Source organism: Centruroides sculpturatus, unplaced genomic scaffold (genome assembly GCF_000671375.1).
Source record: "Centruroides sculpturatus isolate CEXI.00-Female unplaced genomic scaffold, Cexi_2.0 scaffold1526, whole genome shotgun sequence".
In the NCBI taxonomy this organism is placed as follows: Eukaryota; Metazoa; Arthropoda; class Arachnida; order Scorpiones; family Buthidae; genus Centruroides; species Centruroides sculpturatus.
In genome coordinates, this window is record NW_019392610.1 from 157,318 (window position 1) to 182,013 (window position 24,696).

Consider the following 24,696-nt stretch of genomic DNA (forward strand, 5'->3'; position numbering starts at 1 on the left):
TTCTTTTCATTTCATTTCATTTACTTTTGTAACTCCTATAAATTTAAATTATAACATTTTAGATATTACGACTTGATTCAACATCTGATTTAAGTAGAGTGTTTAAACATCAAGAATTATTTGAATTTTGCATGTTGAGTATTTGATTTTATTAATCGAAGATTAAACTATATTGTATGTAAATTATGCAGAAGTTATCATCACGAACAAGGAACAGATGAAAGCATTGTCTCCTGAATAGCGGTATTGAACTCTTTCAAAAATGGGAGGGGATAATGATAATACATCTTTCTTATTAAAGTAGTTACACTTGTTCCAATATTTATTATCGATATATTTTAAATATAATAACTTTTTACATTCTTTTTTATAAGGAATTTCTGTTAAAAAATAAATTTATAAATGCAAGCATTAAATTTAATATTTATATAATAGATTTGACTGCTTGTGGATTCAGCTTAGTCATTTATAGAGGGAATGGTAAGCACGCAATTTCGGAATCAAATATTTTGTACTAAATAAGAACCTTAATTAAACCTGTTACAAGGGAAACATTCCGTCAAACATAATTAGTTAATAAAATTGAGAAAAGCTTACATTAATTTCTAAATTAGGAAGTTTTTTCTTTTTTTCATCGTGATGTTGAATGAGTCTATAGAAATTTTTCAACACTAGACATTGAACTTTTAAGGACTTGTTCAGCATTTTCGAGTTTTAATGCTTAAAACATTAATTAATAGGAAATAATTTTCTGCTTTGTAAATTATTTTCTTTACTGTAAAAAGTATAAAACGCATACTATAATGAAAATTTAAATGACTGAATTTGCTATCTCTAGTTTAAAAAGAGCATCACATCAAGTTTAAATTTAATATTTATCATGAATCACTTTAATGTTATATATATTTGTGAAGTTTAAACCATTCGATTTTATTTTCGTATGACAGATTCGTTGATAAAGTAAGATTTGCTTTTACAGAAAGACTGCCACTAATTTTAAAATTTTCGCAATTATTCTTATACACTTTACTATTTCAATACATATTTTAACAGAATAATAATTATTAACATGGAATTTATATTCATAATACAGTAGAGCGTCGATTTTCCGAAAGTCAATCATCCGAAAGAATTCCAGTCGGCAAATTTAAATTTTCGCCAGTGCTATGGCGCTTCAATCTTTGGCTATGTCTTGGGCTACTCAAATATTTTACGTTTTTGATACTAAATTAACATCTGAAGTATAATTTTTTTATTATTTTTATATTTTTCAATATATTTATTTTGTTTGTACAAAATAAAAAAATAATTTTTAACGATACAATAGTCTTTGCTAGGCTTAACATCGACGAAAATTCAACGTGAAGCGACACGCAACGGAGAAAAATTTAGACATCGGATACATTAAACTATTTTATCGTACGTAAATCAGTTATCCGAAATATCAGTTATCCGGACAACCCCAGTCCCCAATTGATTCGGAAAATCGACGCTCTACTGTATAATCATTTCAAAATGATTACTATATTCAACCTGGATAATTTTCACTCTTTTCGTTCTTTTTATTCATTATTACATTTGTCAACGATAAAATGAAAAATTTTATGACACTCATTTGCTCATAAATGCTCGACGATTATCACAAGGAAATCGTTTGAACAAAGACTCGAAATTTTCCTACTCGTTTTTTAGATTTTTATATATTAATATTATGATTAAGTTTCGATATAAAGATACGGGATACTAAAAAAGAATGCTTAAAATGCTAGGAAAAATTTGAGGGTCGCAAATTTTGAGTAATTTGTACATAAAATACGACCTTGCTAATCCAGTGTGACTGCCATTTCCATGAAAATGTTAGTCATGTTCCACATTCCGTTTTCTTGTTTACTCGGGTTTCATTTCTGTGTACATTATTGCATATCAGAGGCCGTATTATTTGCCCCATCCCTAAAAAGAATTAGCACCGAGAATGACAGATCATATCATTCATTGCCTTTAGACCTATACACTTCGGTAATCCGACACTTTCGCTGATATGGCACGACTTCGAGCAAGCAATGCCCAGATTAGCAAGAGTCCAGTGCATAAATATACACTAGATTCTGTATATATCGTAGCGTTCACTTCAAGTAATTTCCGCATTGATATTTTAATTTTCCAAAATATTTTTTACACATATAGCAATGGATTTATGCAAAATATTTTTATGCACAGTACCACTAATATATCAGAAAATAATGGCAGTTTCGAAACCACACATTTTTTCATTTATATCCTTCAATTAGCACATTTACCTAATTCTATATTTAAATTACGAAATACTAAAACCTTTAAAACATTTTAAATTAAAATATTTATATTTTTTAAAGTTTATAATATTCTTTCTTCTTTTCTGTAATCATATTATTATTATTATTTTATAATTTATCCGTAACGTATTTTGCAAATACAGCTAAAAAACCAACCTGAAACAGATGAAAACCATCACTTTTATTCTGATGATAGCTCAGTCACCACAAATGAAGAACTAGATGTAACTACAGATTTTCATATAATAAACAGTCCTCTTCGGAAGAAATTCCTGGAAATGTCATATAAACAACATAAATAATATTTTCCGTCAATTTTATTTCATTGTTAATATAAATCAAATACATTTAGAAATTTAGAAGTCGTTTCGTTTATTTTGACACTCGTAAAATGTTTTGGGAGAATTTTATAATTGTCAGTCAAACTAAATTGTGTTCAATCATACTCTGAATGCAATTGAACACGTTAATTCTTCTGAAGACGTAAAACAATTTCGAAAGTATTTAAATGTTCAAATAAACGAAATTGAACTTTGAAATAACATAAAATAGATATTTACCTTAAAAATCAATAATATTAAAAATTATATCTATAAACACATTAGTTTTCTTATTTGTAATGCTAATAGTTTGAAACGCATATCGATATGTGTTAGCATTTGTATTATTAATTATAAAAAGAAGACATTAGTGAAAATGTAAAGTAAAAAGATTAATAGAATAAAAATTTGAATTATTATTATTATTATTTAATTTATGAACCAGTGTTACGCTTTTGAGAGAAATTTAATTCCCTCAAAATTATTTACATTTTATCAATATACTTATGAAACATATCACCAATAGATATTTTATCTTAATATCATTCGTTAATTAGAACAAAAAATTCATCGACCTTTCGAAGAGATATTTTATCATTACGAAGCATTTAATAATGGGATACAATTATTAACATAAATACCTTTAATGGTTTTGTGCGAAACTATTGAAAATTCACATTTTTTAAGCGGGTTTTTTGTTTTGTTTTTATTATTGTTGATGGGTAATATGTATAGAGATCTTCGCAGGAATCAAGTTTCGTACTACATCGATGTACTGCATTAGTGAATGACTGAGGATAACGTTCTCTGGGGAGAGATTTTTATTTCTGCTTTGCATCTTGATTAGTCACCTTGATCGTCTCTATATGAGGAAAACCTAAAAGAAAGTACTTCGTGAGATATTCTACTGCAAAATATTCTTTACGTCCCACCTAGTTTAATCAATCACTCAAAAATTATCCTTAGTTTTTTTAAAGATTATTCTCAACCATTCATGTTCGCTAGTCTTTATATTACTTATATTTAGTTAACACATTAAGCTCTGTTACAGCTTATCATGCAGCATCAACCGTCTGCATTAAAAGTCAGCAAGTGGCTTGATAATGACAATAAATTTCTCGTCGTATAATCATTTTTATTCCCTCAGCAAAAAGAAAAACACTAATTTTAAGCACCGTTTTAGGATTCTGTGCCAACTTTTTAATTTTAATCAATTTTTGAAAATAATTCAAATGCGTAGGAAACAATTGTTTTACGGGTCATATCTCATTACATGTAGCTTTTGAACGTTTAATCCCTATAAAATGTTTGGTCATACGGACAGAGCTTCTTTCAGAAAACGTTCTCCAGTGATATTTTCTGATCTGAGGGCGGTGACAAATGCAATTTGTCGGTCAATTTATATATACAGTATATAACTTAAATAGTGTGCTCTTACAAACTGTTTATAGCCTATGAGGTATTGTTCGAAGGATTAATTACACATTTCAACAATAACTACCATACAATTCGGGTCAATTTAAATCTTAAACCCTTTTTTTTAAAAATTCAAGCCAGAAACAGACGATAGACAACTTGAAGATAAAATATAATTCATTAAAATGATCGACGATGGCTGGAATTTAAAAAAAAAGGATTTAATATTTAAATTGACCCAAAATGCATGGTCGTTATTGTTTAAGTATGTTTATACGAGGTTATACAAAGAGGTATTACACACCAGGAAAGGCTTGGACGTTGGTTTCTCGGCCTCCGAGACCCCACAAAATCTCCAGTCTTCCTTAACCCCCTGAAAATCTTTCATATATGGTCTACAACTTTAGCAATGGCTGCAGGGTGTCAGAGAGTTGCCTGCATGACTGGCTGAGGTAAAGTTTAGTCTTTTCACAAACACTATAGTAAGCCTATAGTGTTTGTGAGGCCTATCCTATTAGGTCCTGTTGAACACTTAATTGTTAGTAATACTTCAAATTATAGTGTAGAATGTAATGGAATTACCGAACTTCGCTTATATTGAGTCGTTAAGAATGAAAGATTTATGCAAATTATAATTTCAAATAAATATTAAAATAATTAATTAAATACCTTTCTTTATTTCTGAATATAACATTTTTAAATGCTTTCTATGGAGTCGAATTATGAAACAGACGAAGTGTGCCTGCTCGATGGTTGCGTAGCGACCTCTAGTGGAATATTTTTTTAAATGTAAAATTAAATTTTAAAATTACTACTTATATATATTTTACAATATAAAATTAATGTATGTAAAAAATATGGTTTACTTTAAAATATTTAGCGTTCTTATTTGCAATTATAAAAGTTTATTTAAAATAAATTACAAACATTATAAATTTTAATCAGCTCTTACCTCTATGGAATCCGGTTTCGAATCTGATCTGGAGTTTAACGAGGTATCGAGCACTCGGAGGGTCCCAATCGCAATGTAGTTTTGAGGCCCTTTGTTATAAATACTAAACAATGCTAGCAAATTAGTTTATTGCTTTATTTTAAAAAATACTAATCAGTCAATCATTTCCTTAAAAACAAACCTCTAAATGTCTAGATGAAAATGGTATCTATGCTCGAGATTCGTAGAATGTATCTCTTTTTGAAGTTGCTAACTTTCGGAGCCCCAAGCGCGCGCTTCATGCTCCCGTGCGAGGATCCGTCACTAGATTTCGTAGTATCATTAATTCGGACCGAGACAACATTCCCTATCTCTCACAAGAGCTCATTTTAACTCCGCTGCGATGCCGTACACTCAGGCTTTTTGGGGGATGTAACCTCCTATTTCGCAATAACAGGTCGTGAGGAGGTCGTGAATGAATCTGATTATGTTACGAAAAATAATGTTTTTTTTTTTTTTAACCCCACTGTTATAAAAATACTGTTTACGAGTCTGGACTACCCGAAATGCGCGATAAACTGGGCTCGAAATGAAGAATTGTGTTCGGGATTTAATTCTTAATCTTTGTTTGCTATTAAACAGCTTAAAATAATATTTTACAGAATGTTGCCAGAAAGTACAATTGGAAGAAGACGGAAGTTGGAGTAAAAGTAAATGCGATACGGAGGAAAATTTACAGGGGCTTTGTATTCGAGACAGCATCGGAAAGTGTTGAAATTTATGTTTTATATGCTTTTATTTTAATATATTTATTATATTTGTATATGTATTTGATGTTTTAGGAGAAGGAGCTCAACTGGAACCGACTGGATTAAAAGCAGTAAACAGTCAAACTGTCCGATTAAATTGGGATTATAAGGGGGTAGGATGGAGAACCAACAAGATGACGGCTAAAGTATGGAAAGGAAACGAAGATACTAAGACGTATGAAGCTTCTACCGCACAAAAATATATTGATATAGATAATTTGGAGCCTAGCGTCGTTTATTCTTTAATACTTAAACCAGGATTTAACATCGTCACTAACGAAACAATTGTTAATTTTACAATTAGTGAGTTTCACTTATTTAATTTGTTAAAAATTTTATTAAATTCTATTGAATAATTTTCCATTGAGAAACATTAATTTAGGACCTAATTTTAATAATAAAATTTAAATTTTAAGTTAATCGAGGTGTGAATTGCCAATAGATGGCAGCAGCAGCAGCAGCAAACGGAGTAATTTTTTGCACATAGGGAAATAGCAGCTTCTCAACCTTAATGACTTCAGATTTATTTTAGTAGCATTTTGGGGATCGCGATCTACCAGTTGAGGGAAGCAGCATAAAGAAAATGTTTTTGTCGACTTTTAATGAATTTCGAACAAATTTAAGCTCCATAACATAATAAAATTATATTTTATTCAATAATTCAATGTATTAATTCTTTCAAGAGAGATAAATGTACTGATTATCATTTAAATAAGATTATTTTATTTATATTAATTGTTTATGTCCATCAAACAGCCCCTAAAAATAAATTTCCAGTGGGCGGAACGAAAGAACCTGTTTAGCAGTTTAACAAATAAGTAATTAACTTGTAATCTTTAGTAACATTACCGTAATACGTCATGGAAAGTAGAAATTCATTCGCATCGCCTCGAGCCGCATACCGCGATGCGAAGCGCAACATATTACACGCGAATCTTACAATACTTAATTTTATTAAGAATTTATAAACGCTTAAAAGAATTTCATGTTAAACAGAAGTAAAGAAGAAAAGAAACCCACTATTGCACGCTGTAAGTGTAAGTTGCTAATCGCGTGACGTCGCGTCACGACGTCACGCGATTAGCAACAAGATAGGCGTATTAAAATAATCACTAACAAATGGCATTACGATCTCGAACGCCATTTTTTAAAGCTGCGCGTAACTTAAAGCGCATTTAACGCTCGAAAACCAGAATCGATTTTCGTCAATCGGAGCGTGACGAAACCAGAGCTTTCATTTCTTTAAGGATCCGTTTTAGACAGGTTTTAACGTTTAAAAAAGCGTTTTCTATTGCTAAATTAAGACGGGGCGATCAATCGACCACTAAGATTTTTACATTTTTGGACTCAGAGGATCTTAAAATGTCGAGAAATGCAAAATATTTGGTGATTTCCTGTGTCTATGGATGTGTATGGTGGCACGATTTTTTGTTCACTCAATTCGAAGCTTAATAACTCCCCTGCTTTTGTCGAAAATTTATGAAATTTGGCAGGGAGGTTTGCGCATTAGGGACTCTAATGCTATTAAATTTTGGACGTTAAAGGTCGAGGGGATGGGGAGATTGAGAGGGTCGTGTGTCTCATCTCCACCGTGATCGAAGATTTTACTCATTAGAATTTTTTTAAAAACTCGTCCCTATCCTCGAAATTAAGCATTTTGCTGTTTTACAATAATTAATAATATAAAATAGTTTCTAAATAGATGGCGCTGCACGCAATTTTAAATATTTTGCTGGGAAAGTTACGCAACTCGTTGCTGGATTTTTAAAATGTATAAGAATTTTATACATACGAAAAGGGGGGTTGAGATTTTGCTGTGAAATTGCATAATTTGTATGCAATTGGAGAGAGTTTGGTGACCAAAACTTGTCTTAATTAACAGATAATTTAACGGAATTTTTATAGATTAAATCGTAAAAAGTTAGTGTTAATTAATTCAGACTTTATCTAGTTAAGTGCTCTGTCACGTATGATAAAGGTTAATCGTGACAAGGTAAGCGCGTGCTGAAGATAGCCAAAAAAAATTCGTATTTTTTTTTTTTTTATAAATACTTTGCTTTGTTTAGGTCATTTATCACTCTGACAACTTTACTAGAGATTGCGCCATTTTATTTTTAGCGCGCGCGTCGCTACAAGGCCTATTAATGAAGCTATTTAAATAATTTTAACGAATAATTTCTCACAGAAATGAAGAAATATATTATTAAATTTATTGGTAATTCAATTAGAAATGTAAATTTTCAGAAAATCTCGTTTGTATGCGAAAATTTAGTAAGCGCGTCGCGACTGGGCGTCGAGTCACGTTTTGCTACAAAATTTTTATTTGTGGCAAAATGGCATATAAAACTCAAAGTAACGTAATAATTGCATACAATTATCCTTATATTAAGTAAAAAATGTTTTATAAAGTTTTTAAATTGAATTTTAAAAAATGCCAAAACTTAATGTTTGTTCGCGTGCGCTGGCGCGTCGTTCAAAAATAAGTAAAAAAATATTTATTTATATTCAGAAAAAACATTTTCTCTTAAATATTCACACTGTTTCAACGTAATTCAATTTTATTCACTTAGTTTTTTCGTATTAATACACTCGTTTTCGATTTCAGACGCGACGCGACGGCTCGTCGCATCACATCTGTAAACATTTAACAGAACACTACGCTGTTACTGATCGATACACACCTATAAAATTAATAAATTAGATAATTCTCGCAACTAAAAACATGGTCGTCCCAACAATTCCATTATCCTACGATAGAGTTTTTGAAAAAGTAGCGTACGACAGACAATGCAACGTACGCTCTTGTAAATAATTATAGAAAATAATAAGTAATTCAGAATCCTTTAACGTATTGTACAAACTTAATTATAATAAAAGAAAATCAGTAAAACTATAATTTAAATTTAACATCTAATTATCTTTTCAGTCGATTTCTCTAAATCTGGGGAGGAGGAGGGCTCCCAATTTGGTAAGAAATGTGTTTTTTATTGATAATTTATGCAAATCTGAGCTCTAATTTTATTATTTTACTCAAATTTGAGCTTTAATTTTACGATTTTTGGCCAAATTTCCAGGCGGTTTTCTGTGTTATATACCCATAGAAGCTTACGTATATTGGAATGGGAGCATCGGAGTGAATTGGAACGAAGCTGTAGCCTCATCACTCGGAGAAACCTCATCCTGGAATGCCGATTCTTATATTATATCATTCTATGTTACTTCAGAAGATGAAGCAACGAGTAAATCGATCGAAGTTAAGGAAAATAACTTCCTCGTATCCACAGCGGCTTTACAAACGGAATACACGTTCGATCTACAGTGTAGATTCGGAGAAAAACTCTACCCCTGTGGAAACACGCGCTTAGCTACCGGTAAAAATGTTAATTTAGTCATTTATATATCTTAAAAGTTGAGTTAACATTAAGTTCTGCCACTGATAAAACGTGATTTCTCTCTCTCATCCTCTTCCTTCAAGGTTTACCGGATAAAGTGAGGGAGAGAAATGGTTTCTACGTCTTGTATCAGTTAGTTTCCGAGAAGAAAACGTGGCAGGAATCGGAAAAAGAATGCCAAAAACGCAGAGGACATTTGATCAGTTTAGAAAACGAGCAGGAATTTAAAGAAATTGGAAAGTTAATTTCCGAACCCGACGTAATCTACTGGACCGGTGCTAAACTGGAACGATCTGGTTAGCATCAAACACTCGAGAATATTAAATTTTAGCATTTTTATAAAATTAAAATATTATCTCTATTAGAAAGGGGACGTTGGACGGATGGAAACAGGATCAATTACTTTCCTGTATCTAGTCGAAATTCGGGTGTTACTTCGGCTAGCGAGTCGTGTTTTCACACCACTGAAGAGAACAGAAGGATGAGGATTATAGGAGGCAACTGTCAAGATCTCTTACCGTTTATCTGTAAATTTACAGAGCGTGGTACGTTAGAGATTTTATTTAATTTATTAAATATAATATTAATAATGATGATAACTCTCCTGTGGTCACCATCTGGTCATTGTGGGAGATCTCAATAATTTTACTGAACCATAGAAGAATACAGGCTGGAGCACAAGCTCCTGGTAGGGACACCCATGCCAGTAAGGTCTGTGGTGAGAAATGAAGCTAAGAGTGACCACACCCACATTCTGTGGAAATATTTATCATGGTAGAACCAGACCTAAATATGATACTGGCTCAGATGTTGCCTGAGTTAACAAGGTCTGCATTCATGGCTTAGGCAGAGGCTCATGTTCTAAAATTGGGCTACAGTCTCCTTTGGTTGCTACAGCACCAACCCAAGCATGGCTACTGCAATCCCTTCAACAGATCTGTGAAACCAACCTAGCCTTCAGGTTTCTGTGGCAATGCATCCACAGACCACAAAGGCTGGAAAACCACGCCAATGGATGAAATGGACAATGGAAATGAATGAGTTTATCATCTATACTTACTACATCACAATACTTGAAACAAACCTGACAGCATACAGACAGCAACTATAACATAGATTCACACAACAATATCCTCACCTCGCTGTCACTAACAAAGGATTGTTGATAAAAAAAAAAAAAAGACCAAACTACATCAATAAACAAATACTCTCAATATTAACAGTGATCACTTAATCTATCAGAATCATCAAGATACATGCATTGACAATACTGTTTTCACCACTATTTGCTGACAATATCAACACTGATTTACTTTTTGAAATAGATTCAGATTTAATTCATACTCTCTGTCTTCTTTTCCAGGAAGCATTCACTAAATTTACAGGCACTGACTCTGTATGACAGTCACACATTCTCAAAATCAACACTTATAAACTAGTAAAGAAAATTCTATGTGAACACTTGCATATTACCAGATTGCATTCATTTTATTTCTACACACTCAGACATCCACACACTAGTCTATGCTGGTGCGGTCACAGTTGTGACCTACCATGGACTAAAACTACATCTACAGTCAGAAGCACATAAATCAAAACCCTTCAGAGGCCTGCCTGGCAAAGAAGAATAGAAACACAAATAAACAATATTAGACAGCAACTAGGCAGGATGACACAATATGCTAATAACAAAACAACTCCTACATTAATGAAATAATTTAAAAATTTTCAAGAAAATTAAAAGACACATTAAGCATGAACAACACAATGTCCACATTGCATAATACATTGACACACAAACAAAATCTTGTAGCCAAAGCACGGTGACTGAAACATTACAAAATTTGCTCTGTACGGAAACAATAAAATAAATTATTCATAAACAACGAAAAACTCTTTTACAAGGAAATTAATACCAAATCCACTGAAGAAGAACTCCCAAATTATTGGTCTTCCCTTTGGTCTACTGTTGTCATGCAGAAGCAGACTGGATCAAAGAAGAGAGTGAAGACAAGTAGAACATACCTAGTATGCATTGTGTTGAAATAAATACACAAGACATCCATTGCACAATGCAGAAAGCATACAACTGGACAGCACCTGATGTAGACAACATTCATAATTTCTGGTACAAAGAATTCACATCCTTCACCAGGAACTAGCTAAACATTTAACTCATATCATCAACAATCCATAAGATATGCCAAATTTTCTACATGAAACCAAAAAACAACAAGTAGTTATTTATTGTGATGCAACACAATCCTAGGCTGCAATTTTTAATCATATACAGTGGAACATCGGTATATGACCGTAATCCGTTCCTGATGTTTGGACTTATACTGAATAGGACGTATACCGAACCAACCTTTCCCGTAAGAAGTAATATAAAAATGATTAATCCATTCTCATGTAAAAAAAAAAAAATATGGCTGACATTAAACACTTCGCTTTCCTGGCTAGTTTCTGCTTGATTTTTCATAAGATCAACGTGTATCTTTTTAGCTTTCTCGCAAATAATTGCTTCTGATAGGATGTCGCCAGCACACTGTTTTTCAGTTATCCAAGCAAAAGTAATTTCTCAACATGATCCAATGTCTTCGATCTCTGTTTAGAAATTGATTTAACTCCTTTCGCAACGTTAGCCGATTTAATAATGTCTTTATTTTTCACGATTNCTGTAAATTTACAGAGCGTGGTACGTTAGAGATTTTATTTAATTTATTAAATATAAAAAATATATATTTTTTCGTTGTTATTTAATAGATTTAGTAGCGAAAATAGAAGAATTTAAAGTAGAAGCGATAACTTCTACAACAATAGATATTTCTTGGAGAGATCCGAGTGTACTTTGGAAACCGACTTTTTATGACGTGTACGTTTGTCTGGAGGATAAATGTCAGAAATACGGCAATTCTGTCGCAGAATATGAAAAATCTTTAGAGGATTTAACCGAATTTACCGATTATACAATTAAAGTAGAATCGGTTTTAAAGCCTCTGAAGTTAAAAACTCCTTTCGTCACCGAGGTCATGACGGGTAACTAACCATTAATATGATATTTGTGCAGTTTAATATATATCCGGCACTGTATGTAATGCGTTTTATTGTTGTAGAACCCATCAATCCGATTGCTGTTAATATTACATGGGATGGAGCTGTAAGTATGGCAAGTTTATTACTTGTCTCTCGAAGAAAATCCGAAGAAATATTGGATGTAACGGCTATCGATTCTGTTGGAAATCACAAAGTAACATCGCGTGACAAAGCCGAAAAAATAACATTAACAGGTTTAATACCGGGTCACGACTACAACGTGTCGATGCTCGGAGATACTTGGAAGTATTCTTTTATTTTACCCGCTTGTAAGTAACGTAGATAAAAATCTTTTCGGGCTTTTTGATATAATTTTACATTGTTTTATATTATTAAAATATAAAATTCCAGTTCCCAACTGCAGCCGGAATCAATTACAATATTTAAATAATTGTTTCTGGGCGGAGGAAAATGGCAAAGATGCAAATGATTGTCAGAGGCAAAACGGCTTATTAGGGAAACCGTCATTGGTACAATTAAAAAGTATAAGCTCGTACTTAAATAAATACGAAAAGATTAAACTAGACGGTTCGAATCTCGGTAAACAAGTTGAAAAATATATAAATTTTGGCTGGTTTATTATGTTTTAATTCACAATTTAACTTTATTTCAGAGGATAATTGCGCAGATAAAACGGAAGAAACGTGTTGTTCTATGGAGGAAGAAACAAAATGCCAATGCTGCGAGGATGCTAGTGTTCTTCTCTGCCAATCACCCATTGAATGTAAGGCTATTTTTACCTTTTAGACAATTCTAGAACGTAATATTAAAGATAGAAAACACGTAGTTAGCATAGGAAAGGTGGAGAACGTAGAAATTTCCAATGTCACATTTGAATCCGTGGCTATGACGTGGTCTCGACCTTCGACCTTATGGAATATCCCATCGTATCGTATCGAATGGAGACCCCTAAATGATATAGGAAGAAGGAAAGATGTGGGCGAATTAATAACGAACCAAGCTGAAGTACAGATCAAAGAATTAAGATCCGAAGCATCTTATGAGATGAAGATAACACCCGACGTGGATAAGAGATTTTATGGAGAAGATTACATTAAAACATTAACAACTTTAAAGGGTGGGTTACATACACATTGCTTAATTACTATTAAACCCTTAAATATGCTATAAAGCTGCAGGAGAGTACAATTTTATGTTGTAGATCCGAGAATTCCTGCCAAATACGAGATAAGTGCGGATGGAACAGTATCGATAACCAGCCCTAAATTGAAAGATATGGGACGTAAAGAAGAGTTACTGGATGTTCGAATATTCAATACTAACGATCCCGATGACGTAATTTTATCTAAACAGCTTCGTGCTAATGATATGAGTGTTAAAGGCTTGACTCCATCGCTTAATTATAGCGTTGTCACTAAATCGGTGGATGAATCCATTGACGATCCTTGGTATCATTCGTTTATCTTCCTAGCTTGTAAGTTTTTATACTGATTTTTTCGTATTCCGAATGAATTTTTAACTGTAAAACCTATATTTTTATAGCTCTAACTTGCTTATATTCAACATTGCACCGTGCGAATTGGTCTGCACTAAACATAGATAGAGGGTAGGGCCTCCTTCTATTTGTGAATAACGAATTGCATCTGTATGAAATATCTCCTCTTAATTACATTTATTATATATATATNTCGTAAACTGCTGTTGTAACGTGTAACTGTGGTTATGGAATTTTATTTATAAATTGCGGAGACAAAATTGTTTTATTTTCTACAATTTCGGGTCCTCCTAAATCATGCCTCTCTAGTCATGTGCCACACATGCCAAGCGAGACTTAAAAACGTATAATCGAGGTTTTACTGTACTTCCGAATATGTGTTAGTAGCCTAATTTAGGAATTTGTTATATTCTAGATACGTAAAAATATACTCTCGTATACATTCAATCGAACCATTTTGCTTTCTTTGCCCTCAGGCCCCTAGGCATAAGCCTACTTAGCTTAATCCGTCATTGATTTTAACTCAGACTGTATATATTAAATACCTTCAGCCAAATGTTTAAACTCATTTCCTGACTTCCAAATTAATTATTCCTGTTCATTTCAGTCGAAATTATAGAAAAGAAATGTCCAGGAGACGAAACTTTTAATAGTCAAGACGGACTACAAGCCAAATGTTGTTCCTTCAATACTTTAGCTGGGATTGTAACCTGCTCGTGCTGTAGTGAAGACATGATGGTCATATGCCAAAAAAATGTGCCAAGTGAGAATAGTCGATTGTAGAAAATGATTATTACGAGTTTTCTCGTTTTTAAAACGATAATTATATTAACAGTCGATTTAGGAACAGTTCAGAATTACAGAGTTGTGAATGCCACTTACGATTCTTTGTGGATTAAATGGGAACCACCGAAAACTTCTTGGAAGATAAAATCCTATTCTGTAACTTGGACTCCACAAAAGTGGAATGGAAGATCGAAAGATAAAGGAAATTCCACGTTATTCGATGTAGAATATAAAATAACAAAATTAAAGCCCGAAAGAACCTACGTGGTATCCGTGGCACCATTTGTAATTGAGAGTCTTACTGGAAATTACGAGGAAGTTACTTCAACAACTTTAGAAGGTAACTGTTAAGAAATTCAATATAAATTATGCTATTTTATCAATTTAAATTATTTTAAACTTAATAATTGTAGGTGGTAGGTTAATTGTTTTAATTGATATTTTGTTTGTTATATGGGGGTTGTAATCTCGTGCCGCATGGCTTTACTTATATCGGTGTATAAATAAGTTGACTGTAGTGCCTAATTGACGTATTATTCATAAATGAATAATAAAAATCCAGTAATGAGTTGCTTAACTTTCCAGGAAAAAAGGTTAAAATTGTGTGTGGCGCCATCTGTTATAAGATTTTATTTAATGATTTTTTATGTTATTATTATAAACTGGTAAAAAGCTTAACTTTGAGGGTACAGATGAGTTTTATAAAAAAAAATTGTAAATTGTACTCGTTATTAGCGAGTAAAAGCTTTATTAACAGGTCACGTGTCTCGAGATACGACACGTGACCTCTATCTCTCCACCCCCTCGACCTTTAATCACCAAAATTTAATAGCATCAACCCATCTAATACGCAAACCTCCCCGGAAAATTTCAGAAATTTTCGACAAAAGGCACAGGAGTTATTAAGCTTATAAGAGGGCGAACAAAATCGTGCCCCCCCAAACACTTACATCCATAGATACTGGAAACCCCTCGAATTTTTTGCATTTTTCGACATTTGAAGGTCATTTAAGTCCAAAAATCTAAAAGTCTTGGGGTGGCAATTGTTTTTGATCGATAACCATACTTTCTGTCTATTATATATAAAACCCAGAAAAGTAAGAATACCTCAATGTTTAATGAATAATTATATCTCAGTATAAAGCCAGAACAGTTGTACAATACAAAATTTCATCACTGTTAATAAAATAATAATAATTAACTAAATAATGCAAATTATAGAACACCTGACTGGATTTGCACATAAGCTAAATAAGGTGCAATTTAGGATCCCACATTTTTACATGTAATATAATTTGGTGGAGTGAAAGGGCCTACTATATGTTAAAGTTTAGGACCACAATAAATGTAAGCCCAGCCTCGATAGAATGTTTACATTTTTGATAAATTAGTGGGGATTTGCAAGAAACTGGAAGGATTCTATTGATTGGAGGAGACAGGAGAGCAGGCAAGTTGATTGAATAATTAACACCAATAAAATGCGAGGTTTGAAGAAGATATTGTGACCTCAGGTCCAAATAAAGGACCAGAAGAGTCATTCAGACCGGGCTCTTGATACAGAAGGCCCCAGAGTTTAGTCTATTATATATAAACACGATAGGAGAATGAGATAATTTAGTTTGTATTAATAAGTGGAGACAAATTTGTTACTTTCCTGATTGCCATATGTAGCAGCGACGGCCAAAAACCTACCCCTCCACCCAAGATTTTTATATTTTTTGACTCGGGAACCCTCAAAACATTGAAAAATTCCGAAAAAAGTTGGGGTTTTTTCTGCATATGCAAGGTATGGATTTATTGCGTGTGTGGGAATGGAACGATTTTCTTCACCCATTTTGAAGCTTGATTGTTTTTGCTGTGCCTTTTGTCGAAAATTTCTGAAATTTTTCAGGGAGGTTTTTATATTAAGAAGATTGATGCTATTAAATTTTAGTGGTTAAAGATCGAAGGGGTGGGAAGATAAAGGAGGGATTAAGTGTCATATCTCGAGTGGGATCGAACAATGATTTTATTCATTACTAGCACTTACAATTTTTTTCAAAAATAAAACTTATCTCTACTCTACCCTCGAAATTACATATCTTGCCATTTCATAAAATTTTTAAAATGAAATATCATATAATAACAGATGGCTCTACACACAATTTTAACTTTTTTGATGGGAAAGTTATGCAACTCGTTGTTGAAATTTTAAAAATTTCTTTACTTGCTGATTTAATTCGTATATTTTTATGGCTTTCAAAAAGGGATCGAGGATCCTATTTGTGATTGACCAAGCCATTTTCACCTGTTCCATTCTCTTTGTGTTATCATTACCTAAATTAAAAGTAGAGACTCGTAAATAGCTTCTACATTTAAGTGTGTACCATTGTTTCCACTTTCATCAAATGGTTTACACTATATAAATTTGGAAAAATATTTTTTAAATTACTTGAAAACGAGCCGAATTCTCCATTTTACTTAATGAAATACAGTTTGAAAATCTGCATATCTAGCTTCTTAGACAGATAATGCATGTAGTATAAGAGAATCTTAGTTGTTTAGAACACGAATACAATTGTAACATTAATACATTAATAGAATCTTTCATTCGAAAGGTTAAAGATTCATTAGGAAAGATAAATTAATCACAATTGTTCAGAGTCTGTAGAGCGCGTTGCAAAAACACCCTCCGCTAAAGATATTTGTTTAATTTTCAATTTAGAGAATAACTTATTGGCAGTAATGACAAACAAACGAAACAATTTGTTTGATTTAAGCAAACATTTGTAAGCATATTTGAAAAGAAATAAAAATTGCTTTAAGCGGATTTCATTGTTGAAAGATTAATGATCTTTAAAAGTTTCGCTGACTCGTTTGCTTGTTAAATACTTGATTAATAGTAATGTTAAAGTTTCTCTAGCATTTATTGTTCTATTCTATGCTATGATTCATGCCACCAACTTTCGTGTAAGTTGTATAAAATTATACTTTTTCATTATTAGAATGTTGTTTAGAAGTATACAAAAGTTGAAGTGCTTTAAATCATTGTATAAAAGTACGTAATGCTGGAAATTGTGTGTATTGTGTACTATTATAGAGTTCAGGTCAGACTGCAGAATGCTAGAGGTTTCAGTTCTTTAAATCATCAAAGCTTTCCAGCATTTATGTATTATCATACAGGATTCAAGTTAGACTATAAGTTAGATAATTCTAAATATAGACAAAAAATTATTCCCAAATTTTCAAGAATTTTGGCGCTTTAAAGTGTATGGGGATAACATTGAAAAGAAATTAATAATTTATTGCTTTGCTTACTTTAAGTATAATAAAAATAATAAATTTTACCATTTCTTTCTATGATTTGAATATGAATTTCTATCGTGTTTCGTTGCGTCAAGTCGCGATTCGTGACGCGACGAGCGTGATAAAAGATATTTTATTCTGAATAGTTAATAATTCTTATTTCAAATTACTAATTTAAACCGAATTCTAAAATAAGCCTTTAATTTTTGAAAAAGATTTTAATATCCATAAGCTATCACTCAAATACAGTCGCGTCATCGAAATCGATCAGCGATGCGACTGTCGTGTGATACACGCTGAATCGATTACTTAATTTTAAAAGAAAATAATATGTTTTTAAGTAAACAACAGTAGTAGAAAAGATTTTCTTTTCGACTGGGGTAAATTATGCATTTTTTTCAATGTTTAAAATTGTATTAACTAACCGTTTGGGCTCTGCGCTTATTATTATCATTATCAACCCATCTCGATTACATTACAAGACGCTTGGCGAGCACGCTTGTAGTCGCAGGCGAATCGCTTCGTAAATAATTTTAACATAGCTGTAAAGTGTGATAGACGGATAAATCTGATAAAAAAAATTTTATTAATTTGTTGTATATTTAAGATATGTTAAGCAATGTTAACTGTGTCGTAAGTTTTAATTAGCGATATTAATTTATAAGAAAAATCATTTTGTGTAGATACTCGCAGCCCTTTGCAGTTCGAGATCAACGAAGACGGAGAAATGACTATTGTAAGTCCCAAATTTATGGATAAAGAAGGCACTCCAATAAACATCACTTTATACGAAATCGGAGACACGGGGAAAGAGATACCAGTTGAAAAAGTCATCGGTAAACCCAGCGGAACCTCTATAACGGGGCTTAAACCAGGGGCAAATTATACCATTAAAGTGAACGTTAACAACGAAGACGAAGACGAGCCTTTCAACCACACAACGAATTTTATCGCCTGTAAGTCTTATATTAACGTTACAAAAGTAGAAAATTGTACAGGCACCAGCATGTGATGCAACGAGAGCGAGTTAAAACTCGCTCTCGTTGCATCACGTCGCGTAAATCGGCTAAGCTTAAAGCGCTTAAACCTAATAAATCCGAGAAAATAATTTATCACAATTAATTTCTCAGATCCCACGTGTAAACCGGAGCAGATACAAAAAGATTTAGATTGTTTTTGGATTCCGGAAGAGAAGAAACCGTGGAGAGATGCCATTTCTCTATGTCGCCAGTCGGGTGGAGGTCTAGTGGATCCTTCTTTAAACAATAATCCACGTGTTAAATCATTATTTAATTCTCAAAAATCCAGTATTTGGACCGACATGAGAAAATCCAGCCTGTCAAAAGAAGGTAAATAATATATTTCCTTAATTATTTCTGAAGAGAAAGTTACGAGTTAATCATCATCTAACCAGTTATAACACATTTTTTTATGTTCTAAATTGATTAAAATATGTTTAAATTAACTAAGTGAGCAATTCTATAACGTGAAAATTGCACTTTAAATCATTTAAAGAGTTCAATAATATAGGCCTATATTTAAACGGTTTAAATCATTGAAACTTTTCAATATTCTACAAATTTGTATAAAATTCAGGTTGGAGTGTAGAATAATGATAAGCTGAAACGATTTAAAGTATTTCCAACTTTCCAGCATTATTGTTGGAATGTCTGAATTTCAGACAAGACAAGTTTCTGTAGTTTTTATACGGAGTTCAAATAAAATTAGTGTTGCAATGTTATAAATTACTGTAGTTTTATATGAAATTAAGTTTAGGTTATTGCTTTAAATAATTGCAACTTTTCAACAAGCTTTAGATGTGAATAGAATTCAGATTAGATTACAGAATGTTAGAAAGCTATAACTCTCTAAATTATTGCACTTTTCGAACAGTATATAGGCTTACATGTGTATAGAATGTTGAAAAAGTGAAAGTTTTAAATTATTACAGCTTTCCAAAAAGCTATAGATGTGCATAGAAGTCAAAGTAGACTAGAATGTTGTAAGCCACAATGCATTAAATCAGTGCAGCTTGTTGGAAAGCTGCACTGATTTAATGCATTACACATTCTATACACATATACAGTTTGTTGGAAAGCTGCAACTACAGGTATTTAGAATATTACACCTTTCCAACATCTACATCTTGTTGTATAGCTGTAATGATTTATACACATCTATCACATTTATAGCTTTTCAACATTCTATATTTTTACATGGAATTCAAGTTATGTAAAAGAAAAAAAATCATCTTAAAATAAATATAAAAAATGTAATCGATCAAAATTTTGACATTATTACAAATGATAAAAAGTGTAATTTGAGAAGAAATTTCTTTTAAAAAACTAAATATTTTTTAGTTTTATTTATAAAAGATCTTGATAAACTAATCGTAAAAAGTGATGTTAGATAAATATTTTTCTTTACGATAAAGTAATTAAAATTTGTATTTAAAAATAATTTTTACAAATTTTTATCACTACATAAACAAAATATTTCCTTACGATTTAATTTACTTTTATGTTTCGAATTTCTTTTAATTACTCGAAAGAAATTCTTATGTTCAAGCACGAAACTACTTTTAGCAATTTTCGATAATTTATTTTTATTGAAGAATACTGTATTACGAATATTACTAAATTAACGGAGTTAAAGGATTAAATCTTCACGAAATGAAATAAAATTAAAAAAAAACAATAAATAATTTCATGAAATAAATCTAATTGTTACAAGATTAAGAATTTTGAAACAATGGGGATTTTCTGATTAATTTTTTCTACCATTTCACGATTTCATTTATCATAATTTGAAATAGTAAACGCATGGTTCATTTCAATGGCAAATAAGTGTTCCATTCAATGGTAAGTAAATGGTTCGATTCAATGGTAACTAAGTAATTCGGTTCGATTGTAAATGAATGATTGGATTCAATTGTGAACGAATGGTTGATTCACGAATGGTAAACGAATTGGAAGTGATTTCAATGGTAAATGAAACGTTTACTATTAAAAAATATCTTTGATCGTTAACAATTTCATGTCGTTTAACTAAAATTTTTAATTTTTAATTAATAAAAGACATCTCTTTTCCTTTAAAAAACACATTTCAATGATAAAATGTTTCGCTTAGTTATCCTCTTTGCTGTATGTTATGGAATAAAGTTTCAAAATTAAATTTTTCGACTAATCTCATTAATGATAAACTCATAAATTCGTCTACGTGCTTCCGCAACTATTTTACAAATTTTAAGACGATAATTTTAGCGTAATTATAGATTACATACGAGCTTAAAATGATGTTAAATCTTCATTTTAGGTTCTTATTTAATTTATAATTCTATTCAAATTATCGTCTTAAAATTATGCTATTTACTCGAAATAATATAATTAGAAACAATTTTGATAAATTATTAAATTGTAGGACGATTTTTTTCATAGATAATTTAAATTTTCAGACATGTGACGTGCAGTTGTGAGTAGATTCTAACTGTAAATCTTATCTCTAGACATTTAAATTACTCAAAAAATTATCTTAGAGTAAGAAAAATATAAAAATATTTCCTCCTTAAATTTAAAAAAATTAAAAATAAAGCCTTGAAGATAAGTTTTTTTGCGTGTTTATGCGATATGAAAAACGAGTGTTAAGATGTTACTAAACACTCTCATTTTTATAATAATTTAACTAAATATTAACCTTAAAAAATGATAATTCGGCAAAAAATTATCTAATTTTTCTAAATTATCATTTGCTACGTTTGTAAATATTTTTAAAAATTAAATATATTTGATAAAACTTTATGACGTATAACAGTATAGCGAACATAGATTTATTAAACATGATTTTTTGTTGATTATATATTTTGTTTTGGTATTAATTTATTTAGAAAATTTCACGTAAAATATTAAATGATTTAATTTAATTTGGATGCAAATTTTCGCTAATTATTTTTAAAACTTTTGAAAATTTTATTAATTTAAAAACTATTTAAAATGCACTTAAACCTGCAAAAACTAGCGTAAATATGTAAAATTACATTAAAAAAATTCATTTTAAAAGCAAATCTATCCATTAGAAATTATATTTCGTTTAATATAAGAAATTTTTTATTCAGCTTCCTATTTAATAATATTAACGTCGAACGTTTGCTTGCCTGTACGTTGACTGTAAACCAGGAGAAATTAAATTATTCTCAATTTTAATAAATTATAAGTTGAATGTAAAATAAAATATCTTATAAATAATTAATTTAATTAAATTTTATATAGAGTAGTGTATAATAGTCCTAAAAGTGTGATTTTTCTAGGTGATCAATTAGCATCTAACTGTTCGGATTCTAATGAGGATGCACTGTGCTGTTCCTACGATGTATATCCAAATGGAACGACAGGAAATGTCGAGTGTACATGTTGTACTGAAGAAAAATCATTTGTTTGTAAAACATCAAGAAACTGTAAGCTTTAAATTTTATATTTCTAAAGTAAATTTATAGTTTCAAGCAATTATAAAGCGGCGTAACTTCGTGATACTGATAACACTGAGCTACTAAATTCGTTTTTACCTCTTACACGTGTAAAATTAGTAAAAATTTAAAAAACTGTATATATATATATATATTATAGTATTTGCCAGCGTATGAGGCGTACCCATTTCCGTAATTTAGCATTTTTTTCGGGAAAAATGTGCGCCTTATACGCCGACAAATTCGTTACTCTCGAATTTATTAAATGTGAACTCATTTGACAGCATAAGAAACGTCCTAACTCTTTAAAAATACAACAATCTCTATTTGTAATTCTGTTTTAGAGCCATGGTTTTAAGTGAAATTCTTTCCATTCTAGTGAATCTTGGATCCGTTCGTAATCTTCGAGTTTCTGACAAGTTAGAAAATTCGATAATAATTCAATGGGACCCACCAGAAAAGTCGTGGAAGCAGTTATCGTATCTGGTTACGTGGACGAAAAGCAACAAGAAGAGAGAAACAAATGATATGATAGTCAATACCGAAAAGGCTACAGTTGAGGGATTAAAACCGAACACCAAATACATCGTAGGTGTATCACCTCACATCAATGGAGTTTCTTCCGGAAAATCGGTAGAAGTTGACGTTTCTACAGCTGCATGTATGTATCATATACTTATAAAGTTTGGATTTCTTTTCTTTATAGCCGATATGTAGTGTAAATCGAAAATAAATACCAAAAAAATACTTTAGATGATGGTAAAATACAGAAAATTTAAGATAAAACGTATATAAGAACATAGGCAGTCCTTTGAATTATTCGTAAGATATTTAAACGTAAACAATGTTCGAAGATACAAACATCTTAAAAACGATTGGTTAAATCTCAGAATCTCTCTCAGGCTAACCATAACGGGAAAAAATTACAATTAAATATTACAAGGTCAGCCATGGGGTTGTCCAATATTTAATGAAATAGAAATGGAAAGATGTAAGCGAATCTCTACCAGTTTCGTATTTTAAAATCAACCAATGGCGTAAAGGTTTTTGAATTAAGTTTTATGCGATTGGTTGATTTACAATGACTGTTTTTTTTGCTTTTAATTACATCGACCAATTACGTAAAATCTTAGCTTAAAAAACCTTTATAAACATTTTAACTAAAAACTTTTACTCCACTATCACATTCATATTTATTTCTGATTTACTCTTAAAAAAATTAATTTAATATTAAATATTTACAGTAAATTTAGGAGAGGTTCAGGATTTGAAAGTGGTTAACGTCACGGAAACGTCATTAACCATCCGTTGGAACCCCCCGACAAGAACCTGGAATAATTTAGCATATTTAGTGACGTGGAGCGACAAAACAAGTTCTAGAAAGCGAAGAGAAACGAAAGAAAAGGTCGTAACAAAAAACGAAGTGACTGTATCACCTCTAAAGTCCAACACCTCTTACAAAGTCGGTGTAACACCTTACGTCGACAACACAGCAGCTGGCAACACAAAAGAAATATCTGTAACTACAACGTCTCGTAAGTTGGCATTTTAAAACATCGTTTAACACGAGAATTTTCTGAAAGATATATATACTGTATATACACTCGCAGCTTTGTATAACGGCCTTAAATAGTAACTTGTCAATAGACTAATCGATTAATCTGAAGAATGCAAAAGGTCCAGGCCCGTGTTTAAATTGATTTATGTATTTGCGTGTAATGTTTATAAATTTATCAATCAAATAACGATTAAAGTCAAAATTCTTTTAAAGAGGGGGAAAACTATAATTTACGTAAAATTACAGTATTTTCTCCCCCTTTAAAGAGATTATAAATTGATTGATCTTGAAGAAAAGCCTAATTTAAATCAAACTGTAGATCTTTTAAAAGAAGATTATAATGAAATCTTTCAGAATAAACAGTTTTTAGTTATTTAAATGGCTTGTAATTGTGTTAAAGATCATTATTTTCTTAATTTTTCAACACGAAATTAAGCTGGAATTTTAAATTAGAAAAGAAATTTACTTTGTTTCGTTCCATTACTTTAAAGCCATTCTATAATATTCTACATTCAGTTAATGCTGTTTTGATAAGTATTTATATCTCTTATCTTAAAATTCCAGATGTTTATTTTGTATATTTCGTTACGATTTTTGTTTCTTTTGTATATTTTTTTTAGCTAATTTTAACTTTATTCTTTCATTTCCATATTATTTTTTTATAAGTAGCAGAAACACGTGGATGAAATAGGCATTTTAATCGTTTTAATTTCATCCAAGTGCTTTTGTTATATTTTTAAATGTGAATTTCGTGTGCATTTCGGTAATAAAAATGTGGAAAAACGATTCTCTTTCTCACGAAATAGAAAATCTTATAACAGATGGCGCCACACGCAATTTTAAATTTTTTTGCCGGGAAAGTTACGCAACTCGTTG

The 24,696-nt window shown here is 31.2% G+C and overlaps 2 protein-coding genes and 1 long non-coding RNA gene across 3 annotated transcripts in view; 2 read left to right on the forward strand and 1 right to left on the reverse strand.

The window, feature by feature from the left end:
* The window catches only part of LOC111617679, a 50,049-nt gene extending 45,238 nt beyond the window's left edge, over positions 1 to 4,811 (reverse strand). The window contains exons 1-3 of the long non-coding RNA XR_002755461.1: positions 4,718 to 4,811; positions 3,274 to 3,509; positions 2,469 to 2,584 (exon numbers count right to left, since the gene is read on the reverse strand). This is a non-coding gene — a long non-coding RNA (uncharacterized LOC111617679). The remainder of the gene's footprint in view (positions 1 to 2,468; positions 2,585 to 3,273; positions 3,510 to 4,717) is intronic.
* Positions 1 to 13,802, forward strand: part of LOC111617675 — a 36,118-nt gene extending 22,316 nt beyond the window's left edge. The window contains exons 6-17 of the mRNA XM_023358958.1: positions 5,642 to 5,743; positions 5,822 to 6,091; positions 8,715 to 8,756; positions 8,863 to 9,159; positions 9,264 to 9,476; positions 9,546 to 9,725; positions 11,947 to 12,219; positions 12,297 to 12,545; positions 12,628 to 12,816; positions 12,890 to 13,000; positions 13,064 to 13,354; positions 13,439 to 13,802. Coding sequence (XP_023214726.1) covers positions 5,642 to 5,743; positions 5,822 to 6,091; positions 8,715 to 8,756; positions 8,863 to 9,159; positions 9,264 to 9,476; positions 9,546 to 9,725; positions 11,947 to 12,219; positions 12,297 to 12,545; positions 12,628 to 12,816; positions 12,890 to 13,000; positions 13,064 to 13,354; positions 13,439 to 13,728 — 2,507 coding nt within the window. The 3' untranslated portion in view covers positions 13,729 to 13,802. The remainder of the gene's footprint in view (positions 1 to 5,641; positions 5,744 to 5,821; positions 6,092 to 8,714; positions 8,757 to 8,862; positions 9,160 to 9,263; positions 9,477 to 9,545; positions 9,726 to 11,946; positions 12,220 to 12,296; positions 12,546 to 12,627; positions 12,817 to 12,889; positions 13,001 to 13,063; positions 13,355 to 13,438) is intronic.
* A 518-nt stretch (positions 13,803 to 14,320) lies between these two features.
* LOC111617672 (receptor-type tyrosine-protein phosphatase H-like) lies at positions 14,321 to 24,684 on the forward strand. The gene is made up of 7 exons (XM_023358956.1): positions 14,321 to 14,495; positions 14,568 to 14,858; positions 18,487 to 18,759; positions 18,934 to 19,152; positions 22,107 to 22,253; positions 22,642 to 22,923; positions 23,507 to 24,684. The coding sequence occupies exons 1-7, from the start codon at positions 14,465 to 14,467 to the stop codon at positions 23,812 to 23,814; spliced, it is 1,551 nt and encodes a 516-aa protein (XP_023214724.1). The 5' UTR covers positions 14,321 to 14,464; the 3' UTR covers positions 23,815 to 24,684.
* Positions 24,685 to 24,696: the final 12 nt, after the last annotated feature.